General features: G+C 59.4%; 1 protein-coding gene across 1 annotated transcript in view; it reads left to right on the top strand.

Annotated features, from left to right (window-relative positions):
- Nucleotides 1–2,972: 2,972 nt before the first annotated feature.
- HTRA2 (HtrA serine peptidase 2) overlaps nt 2,973–10,055 on the top strand; it is a 41,945-nt gene continuing 34,862 nt past the window's right edge. Inside the window, exon 1 of the mRNA XM_075261690.1 lies at nt 2,973–3,128. Within this exon, the coding sequence (XP_075117791.1) occupies nt 3,084–3,128 (45 nt within the window). The 5' untranslated portion in view covers nt 2,973–3,083. The remainder of the gene's footprint in view (nt 3,129–10,055) is intronic.

Here is a 10,055-nt window from a genome sequence, read left to right as displayed (position 1 = left end):
TGAGATATGTACAGAGAATGAGCCACCTCTGTATGTGAGATATGTACAGAGAATGAGCCACCTCTATATGTGAGATATGTACAGAGAATGAGCCACCTCTATATGTGAGATATGTACAGAGAATGAGCCACCTCTATATGTGAGATATGTACAGAGAATGAGCCACCTCACAAAGTGTCAGACTAGCAGTATCCAGGTCCTGTAATATGACACTAGAGTGGGACCATCTCTCTCAGAGGTGTGTTTCTGGTAGGACACTTATTGTAGTTCACCTCAGATAATGACAAGAAGGGAGGTTCCAATCTTCATGTTTGATGCCTGTCCCTTATTATTAAAGGTAGAGTAGAGTCATTAATACAGAAGTCATGTTGTTATATTCTCATATTGCATTGCTCAGTATATGTTGATGCAGTCACTGATGTAAGGAATGACTGAGGACTTGATACTATGACCAGCCGTAATACTAATATACAGAATGTCCCACAGACGGCAATACAGTTGTATTGTCTATGGGACTTGCAATCAAGTGACCGCAGGTTCAAGCCCCCGGGGGGGGAATAAAATAGTAAAAAAAAAAAAAAAAAAAAGTTTTAAAAATATATAATAAAAATATGGAATAAATAAAAGTTCTAAATCACCTCCTGTCCCTAGAATATATATATAAAAGTAGAAAATCATATATCATAAACCACCGGGTTTTTTTTTCAATACAAGGTGATCAAAGAAATACATATTCCCCAAAATGGTATAACTAAAAAGTACTTCTGGCCCCGCAAAAAAAAAAAAAAAAAAAACACTCTATGCGTCCCCGTACAGCTGCAGGGTCACCTGTCAATGTGGCCTTGCAGCTGTTCCAAAACTACAACTCCCATATATTAAATATTTTACCATTTTTTGCTTCAAAAATTTTTTTCCCTATTTTCCTCCTCTAAAACCTAGGTGCGTCTTATAGTCCGAAAAATACGGTAAATGTTAAATTCAGCAAGTTGTAATTTGAAAAGAAAAAAGGAAGAAGCTCACACAAACATAAAATCAGATGATTCAAGGCTTAAAAATTTTTTTTAAAAAAAATTGATCCCAATTTTGTCCCAAGTTGAAAACCTGTAAAAATATAACCAAGAACACAAGTAACACAAATGCATTTTTTCACAATTTTAAAACATACGTTTTTTTTACAATTGCGCATCAAAATTTTGAATTTGATTTCTCCAAAACAAAATATAAAGAAACATTGTCTTGTGACCGATCAGATGAAAGCCGGTACCGCTCTGAGAAAAATGATGCCTCTCCCACCTATTTATCTTAATTCTAGCCCAAGATATGTTAAAAAATGTAAAGCCATACCAGGCCAAAATTCACACTTTTTCAAAACTTTAGAATTCTATAAAAAATTAACTGATGAAGAAAAAAATTCAAAACTTTTTATTTGTAATTAACTTAAGTTGTACTTCATAAAAAATAAAAATAAAAAAAAAATCTAAAGACGTCAGGTAAAAAAAATATTCCTATTTGGATCACTTGATATGGAATGACCCTATACACTGAGCTTTTTATTATACCTTATATTATACACTTATACACTGAGCGGTATATTACACCTTATATTATACATGAGCGGTATATTACACCTTATATTATACACTGAGCGGTATATTACACCTTATATTATACATGAGCGGTATATTACACCTTATATTATACACTGAGCGGTATATTACACCTTATATTATACACTGAGCGGTATATTACACCTTATATTATACATGAGCGGTATATTACACCCTATATTATACATGAGCGGTATATTACACCTTATATTATACACTGAGCGGTATATTACACCCTATATTATACACTGAGCGGTATATTACACCTTATATTATACATGAGCGGTATATTACACCTTATATTATACACTGAGCGGTATATTACACCTTATATTATACACTGAGCGGTATATTACACCCTATATTATACACTGAGCGGTATATTACACCCTATATTATACACTGAGCGGTATATTACACCCTATAGTATACACTGAGCGGTATATTACACCCTATAGTATACACTGAGCGGTATATTACACCCTATAGTATACACTGAGCGGTATATTACACCCTATAGTATACACTGAGCGGTATATTACACCCTATAGTATACACCGAGCGGTATATTACACCCTATAGTATACACCGAGCGGTATATTACACCCTATAGTATACACCGAGCGGTATATTACACCCTATAGTATACACCGAGCGGTATATTACACCCTATAGTATACACCGAGCGGTATATTACACCCTATAGTATACACCGAGCGGTATATTACACCTTATATTATACACCGAGCGGTATATTACACCCTATAGTATACACCGAGCGGTATATTACACCTTATATTATACACCGAGCGGTATATTACACCCTATAGTATACACCGAGCGGTATATTACACCTTATATTATACACCGAGCGGTATATTACACCCTATAGTATACACCGAGCGGTATATTACACCTTATATTATACACCGAGCGGTATATTACACCCTATAGTATACACCGAGCGGTATATTACACCTTATATTATACACCGAGCGGTATATTACACCCTATAGTATACACCGAGCGGTATATTACACCTTATATTATACACCGAGCGGTATATTACACCCTATAGTATACACTGAGCGGTATATTACACCTTATATTATACACTGAGCGGTATATTACACCCTATATTATACACTGAGCGGTATATTACACCCTATAGTATACACTGAGCGGTATATTACACCCTATAGTATACACTGAGCGGTATATTACACCTAGATTTCTTGTACCCCTGACTGGTGTAATTATTACTGGGGTTGTGGTGTATTTGGGTTTATGGCTCACTTTTTGGTGTAACCCCACAGACACCCGTTCACTGGCAGGGAGGCGGTCATCTCCAGCGGGTCCGGCTTCCTGGTGTCTCCAGACGGGTTGATTGTCACTAATGCCCACGTGGTGGCCAATAAGAGGCGGGTGAGGGTGAAGCTGCACAACGGGGACACCTACGAGGCCAGTGTGTGCGCCATGGACCCAGTGCAGGACATCGCCACCATCCGAATAACTGCAAAGGTGAGAACCAGACGCCTCGTCTCCTCCCCCTGTACCTGACAGCCGGACGCCTCGTCTCCTCCCCCTGTACCTGACAGCCGGACGCCTCGTCTCCTCCCCCAGTACCTGACAGCCGGACGCCTCGTCTCCTCCCCCAGTACCTGACAGCCGGACGCCTCGTCTCCTCCCCCAGTACCTGACAGCCGGACGCCTCGTCTCCTCCCCCAGTACCTGACAGCCGGACGCCTCGTCTCCTCCCCCAGTACCGGACAGCCGGACGCCTCGTCTCCTCCCCCTGTACCGGACAGCCAGACACCTCGTATCCTCCCCCATTACCCCGACAGCCGGACGCCTCGTCTCCTCCCCCTGTACCGGACAGCCAGACACCTCGTATCCTCCCCCATTACCCCGACAGCCGGACGCCTCGTCTCCTCCCCCTGTACCTGACAGCCAGACGCCTCGTATCCTCTCCCATTACCCCGACAGCCGGACGCCTCGTCTCCTCCCCCAGTACCTGACAGCCGGACGCCTCGTCTCCTCCCCCTGTACCGGAAAGCCGGACGCCTCGTCTCCTCCCCCAGTACCCGACAGCCGGACGCCTCGTCTCCTCCCCCAGTACCCGACAGCCGGACGCCTCGTGTCCTCCCCCAGTACCCGACAGCCGGACGCCTCTCCTCCTCCCCCAGTACCCGACAGCCGGACGCCTCGTCTCCTCCCCCAGTACCCGACAGCCGGACGCCTCGTGTCCTCCCCCAGTACCCGACAGCCGGACGCCTCGTGTCCTCCCCCAGTACCCGACAGCCGGACGCCTCGTCTCCTCCCCCAGTACCCGACAGCCGGACGCCTCGTGTCCTCCCCCATTACCCGACAGCCGGACGCTTCGTCTCCTCCCCCAGTACCCGACAGCCGGACGCTTCGTCTCCTCCCCCAGTACCCGACAGCCGGACGCCTCGTCTCCTCCCCCAGTACCCGACAGCCGGACGCCTCGTCTCCTCCCCCAGTACCCGACAGCCGGACGCCTCGTCTCCTCCCCCTGTACCTGACAGCCGGACGCCTCGTATCCTCCCCCATTACCCCGACAGCCGGACGCCTCGTCTCCTCCCCCAGTACCCCGACAGCCGGACGCCTCGTCTCCTCCCCCAGTACCCCGACAGCCGGACGCCTCGTCTCCTCCCCCAGTACCTGACAGCCGGACGCCTCGTCTCCTCCCCCAGTACCTGACAGCCGGACGCCTCGTCTCCTCCCCCAGTACCTGACAGCCGGACGCCTCGTCTCCTCCCCCTGTACCGGAAAGCCGGACGCCTCGCCTCCTCCCCCAGTACCTGACAGCCGGACGCCTCGTCTCCTCCCCCATTACCCGACAGCCGGACGCCTCGTCTCCTCCCCCATTACCCGACAGCCGGACGCCTCGTCTCCTCCCCCATTACCCGACAGCCGGACGCCTCGTCTCCTCCCCCATTACCCGACAGCCGGCAGCCTCGTCTCCTCCCCCATTACCCGACAGTCGGACGCCTCGTTTCCTCCCCCATTACCTGTCAGCCGGACGCCTCGTCTCCTCCCCCTGTACCGGACAGCCGGACGCCTCGCCTCCTCCCCCAGTACCCGACAGCCGGACGCCTCGTTCCCCCATTACCCGACAGCCGGACGCCTCGTCTCCTCCCCCATTACCCGACAGCCGGACGCCTCGTCTCCTCCCCCATTACCCGACAGCCGGCAGCCTCGTCTCCTCCCCCATTACCCGACAGTCGGACGCCTCGTCTCCTCCCCCATTACCCGACAGTCGGACGCCTCGTCTCCTCCCCCTGTACCTGACATTCGGACGCCTCGTCTCCTCCCCCCTGTACCTGACAGTCGGACGCCTCGTCTCCTCCCCCTGTACCTGACAGCCGGACGCCTCGTCTCTCCCCCTGTACCTCACAGCCGGACGCCTCGTCTCCTCCCCCTGTACCTGACAGCCGGACGCCTCGCATCCTCCCCCATTACCTGACAGCCGGACGCCTCGCCTCCTGTACCTGACAGCCGGACGCCTCGTCTCCTCCCCCAGTACCTGACAGCCGGACGCCTCGTCTCCTCCCCCATTACCTGACAGCCGGACGCCTCGCCGCCTCCTCCTGTACCTGACAGCCGGACGCCTCGTCTCCTCCCCCAGTACCTGACAGCCGGACGCCTCGTCTCCTCCCCCAGTACCTGACAGCCGGACGCCTCGTCTCCTCCCCCAGTACCTGACAGCCGGACGCCTCGCCGCCTCCTCCTGTACCTGACAGCCGGACGCCTCGTCTCCTCCCCCATTACCCGACAGCCGGACGCCTCGTCTCCTCCCCCATTACCCGACAGCCGGACGCCTCGTCTCCTCCCCCATTACCCGACAGCCGGACGCCTCGTCTCCTCCCCCAGTACCTGACAGCCGGACGCCTCGTCTCCTCCCCCATTACCCGACAGCCGGACGCCTCGTCTCCTCCCCCCAGTACCTGACAGCCGGAACGCCTCGCCGCCTCCTCCTGTACCCTGACAGCCGGACGCCTCGTCTCCTCCCCCATTACCCGACAGCCGGACGCCTCGTCTCCTCCCCCATTACCCGACAGCCGGACGCCTCGTCTCCTCCCCCATTACCCGACAGCCGGACGCCTCGTCTCCTCCCCCCATTACCCGACAGCCGGACGCCTCGTCTCCTCCCCCATTACCCGACAGCCGGACGCCTCGTCTCCTCCCCCATTACCCGACAGCCGGACGCCTCGTCTCCTCCCCCATTACCCGACAGCCGGACGCCTCGTCTCCTCCCCCAGCACCCGACAGCCGGACGCCTCGTCTCCTCCCCCAGCACCCGACAGCCGGACGCCTCGTCTCCTCCCCCAGCACCCGACAGCCGGACGCCTCGTCTCCTCCCCCAGCACCCGACAGCCGGACGCCTCGTCTCCTCCCCCAGCACCCGACAGCCGGACGCCTCGTCTCCTCCCCCAGCACCCGACAGCCGGACGCCTCGTCTCCTCCCCCAGCACCCGACAGCCGGACGCCTCGTCTCCTCCCCCAGCACCCGACAGCCGGACGCCTCGTCTCCTCCCCCAGCACCCGACAGCCGGACGCCTCGTCTCCTCCCCCAGCACCCGACAGCCGGACGCCTCGTCTCCTCCCCCATTACCCGACAGCCGGACGCCTCGTCTCCTCCCCCATTACCCGACAGCCGGACGCCTCGTCTCCTCCCCCATTACCCGACAGCCGGACGCCTCGTCTCCTCCCCCATTACCCGACAGCCGGACGCCTCGTCTCCTCCCCCAGTACCCGACAGCCGGACGCCTCGTCTCCTCCCCCAGTCCCCGACAGCCGGACGCCTCGTCTCCTCCCCCAGTACCCGACAGCCGGACGCCTCGTCTCCTCCCCCAGTACCCGACAGCCGGACGCCTCGTCTCCTCCCCCAGTACCCGACAGCCGGACGCCTCGTCTCCTCCCCCAGTACCCGACAGCCGGACGCCTCGTCTCCTCCCCCAGTACCCGACAGCCGGACGCCTCTCCTCCTCCCCCAGTACCCGACAGCCGGACGCCTCGTCTCCTCCCCCAGTACCCGACAGCCGGACGCCTCGTCTCCTCCCCCAGTACCCGACAGCCGGACGCCTCGTCTCCTCCCCCAGTACCCGACAGCCGGACGCCTCGTCTCCTCCCCCAGTACCCGACAGCCGGACGCCTCGTCTCCTCCCCCAGTACCCGACAGCCGGACGCCTCGTCTCCTCCCCCAGTACCCGACAGCCGGACGCCTCGTCTCCTCCCCCAGTACCCGACAGCCGGACGCCTCGTCTCCTCCCCCAGTACCCTGACAGCCGGACGCCTCGTCTCCTCCCCCTGTACCGGAAAGCCGGACGCCTCGCCTCCTCCCCCAGTACCCGACAGCCGGACGCCTCTCCTCTCCCCCAGTACCCGACAGCCGGACGCCTCGTGTCCTCCCCCAGTACCCGACAGCCGGACGCCTCGTGTCCTCCCCCAGTACCCGACAGCCGGACGCCTCGTGTCCTCCCCCAGTACCCGACAGCCGGACGCCTCGTCTCCTCCCCCAGTACCCGACAGCCGGACGCCTCGTCTCCTCCCCCCAGTACCCGACAGCCGGACGCCTCGTCTCCTCCCCAGTACCCGACAGCCGGACGCCTCGTCTCCTCCCCAGTACCCGACAGCCGGACGCCTCGTCTCCTCCCCCAGTACCCGACAGCCGGACGCCTCTCCTCCTCCCCCAGTACCCGACAGCCGGACGCCTCTCCTCCTCCCCCAGTACCCGACAGCCGGACGCCTCGTCTCCTCCCCCAGTACCCGACAGCCGGACGCCTCGTCTCCTCCCCCAGTACCCGACAGCCGGACGCCTCGTCTCCTCCCCCAGTACCCGACAGCCGGACGCCTCGTGTCCTCCCCCAGTACCCGACAGCCGGACGCCTCTCCTCCTCCCCCAGTACCCGACAGCCGGACGCCTCGTCTCCTCCCCCAGTACCCGACAGCCGGACGCCTCGTGTCCTCCCCCAGTACCCGACAGCCGGACGCCTCGTGTCCTCCCCCAGTACCCGACAGCCGGACGCCTCGTCTCCTCCCCCAGTACCCGACAGCCGGACGCCTCGTCTCCTCCCCCAGTACCCGACAGCCGGACGCCTCGTCTCCTCCCCCAGTACCCGACAGCCGGACGCCTCTCCTCCTCCCCCAGTACCCGACAGCCGGACGCCTCTCCTCCTCCCCCAGTACCCGACAGCCGGACGCCTCGTCTCCTCCCCCAGTACCCCGACAGCCGGACGCCTCGTCTCCTCCCCCAGTACCCGACAAGCCGGACGCCTCGTCTCCTCCCCCAGTACCCGACAGCCGGACGCCTCGTCTCCTCCCCCCAGTACCCGACAGCCGGACGCCTCGTGTCCTCCCCCAGTACCCGACAGCCGGACGCCTCTCCTCCTCCCCCAGTACCCGACAGCCGGACGCCTCGTCTCCTCCCCCAGTACCCGACAGCCGACGCCTCGTGTCCTCCCCCAGTACCCGACAGCCGGACGCCTCGTGTCCTCCCCCAGTACCCGACAGCCGGACGCCTCGTCTCCTCCCCCAGTACCCGACAGCCGGACGCCTCGTGTCCTCCCCCATTACCCGACAGCCGGACGCTTCGTCTCCTCCCCAGTACCCGACAGCCGGACGCTTCGTCTCCTCCCCCAGTACCCGACAGCCGGACGCCTCGTCTCCTCCCCCAGTACCCGACAGCCGGACGCCTCGTCTCCTCCCCCAGTACCCGACAGCCGGACGCCTCGTCTCCTCCCCCTGTACCTGACAGCCGGACGCCTCGTATCCTCCCCCATTACCCCGACAGCCGGACGCCTCGTCTCCTCCCCCAGTACCCCGACAGCCGGACGCCTCGTCTCCTCCCCCAGTACCCCGACAGCCGGACGCCTCGTCTCCCTCCCCCAGTACCTGACAGCCGGACGCCTCGTCTCCTCCCCCAGTACCTGACAGCCGGACGCCTCGTCTCCTCCCCCTGTACCGGAAAGCCGGACGCCTCGCCTCCTCCCCCAGTACCTAACAGCCGGACGCCTCGTCTCCTCCCCCCATTACCCGACAGCCGGACGCCTCGTCTCCTCCCCCATTACCCGACAGCCGGACGCCTCGTCTCCTCCCCCATTACCCGACAGCCGGACGCCTCGTCTCCTCCCCCATTACCCGACAGCCGGCAGCCTCGTCTCCTCCCCCATTAACCGACAGTCGGACGCCTCGTTTCCTCCCCCATTACCTGTCAGCCGGACGCCTCGTCTCCTCCCCCTGTACCGGACAGCCGGACGCCTCGCCTCCTCCCCCAGTACCCGACAGCCGGACGCCTCGTCTCCTCCCCCCATTACCCGACAGCCGGACGCCTCGTCTCCTCCCCCATTACCCGACAGCCGGACGCCTCGTCTCCTCCCCCATTACCCGACAGCCGGCAGCCTCGTCTCCTCCCCCATTACCCGACAGTCGGACGCCTCGTCTCCTCCCCCATTACCCGACAGTCGGACGCCTCGTCTCCTCCCCCTGTACCTGACATTCGGACGCCTCGTCTCCTCCCCCTGTACCTGACAGTCGGACGCCTCGTCTCCTCCCCCTGTACCTGACAGCCGGACGCCTCGTCTCCTCCCCCTGTACCTCACAGCCGGACGCCTCGTCTCCTCCCCTCTGTACCTGACAGCCGGACGCCTCGCATCCTCCCCCATTACCTGACAGCCGGACGCCTCGCCTCCTGTACCTGACAGCCGGACGCCTCGTCTCCTCCCCCAGTACCTGACAGCCGGACGCCTCGTCTCCTCCCCCATTACCTGACAGCCGGACGCCTCGCCGCCTCCTCCTGTACCTGACAGCCGGACGCCTCGTCTCCTCCCCCAGTACCTGACAGCCGGACGCCTCGTCTCCTCCCCAGTACCTGACAGCCGGACGCCTCGTCTCCTCCCCCAGTACCTGACAGCCGGACGCCTCGCCGCCTCCTCCTGTACCTGACAGCCGGACGCCTCGTCTCCTCCCCCATTACCCGACAGCCGGACGCCTCGTCTCCTCCCCCATTACCCGACAGCCGGACGCCTCGTCTCCTCCCCCATTACCCGACAGCCGGACGCCTCGTCTCCTCCCCCAGTACCTGACAGCCGGACGCCTCGTCTCCTCCCCCATTACCCGACAGCCGGACGCCTCGTCTCCTCCCCCAGTACCTGACAGCCGGACGCCTCGCCGCCTCCTCCTGTACCTGACAGCCGGACGCCTCGTCTCCTCCCCCATTACCCGACAGCCGGACGCCTCGTCTCCTCCCCCATTACCCGACAGCCGGACGCCTCGTCTCCTCCCCCATTACCCGACAGCCGGACGCCTCGTCTCCTCCCCCATTACCCGACAGCCGGACGCCTCGTCTCCTCCCCCAGTACCCGACAGCCGGACGCCTCGTCTCCTCCCCCATTACCCGACAGCCGGACGCCTCGTCTCCTCCCCTAG

The sequence above is a fragment of the Leptodactylus fuscus genome, unplaced genomic scaffold (assembly GCF_031893055.1).
Source record: "Leptodactylus fuscus isolate aLepFus1 unplaced genomic scaffold, aLepFus1.hap2 HAP2_SCAFFOLD_288, whole genome shotgun sequence".
Taxonomy (NCBI): domain Eukaryota; kingdom Metazoa; phylum Chordata; class Amphibia; order Anura; family Leptodactylidae; genus Leptodactylus; species Leptodactylus fuscus.
Note: the sequence above shows the minus strand (reverse complement) of the source record. Positions and strands in the feature narration are given on the sequence as shown.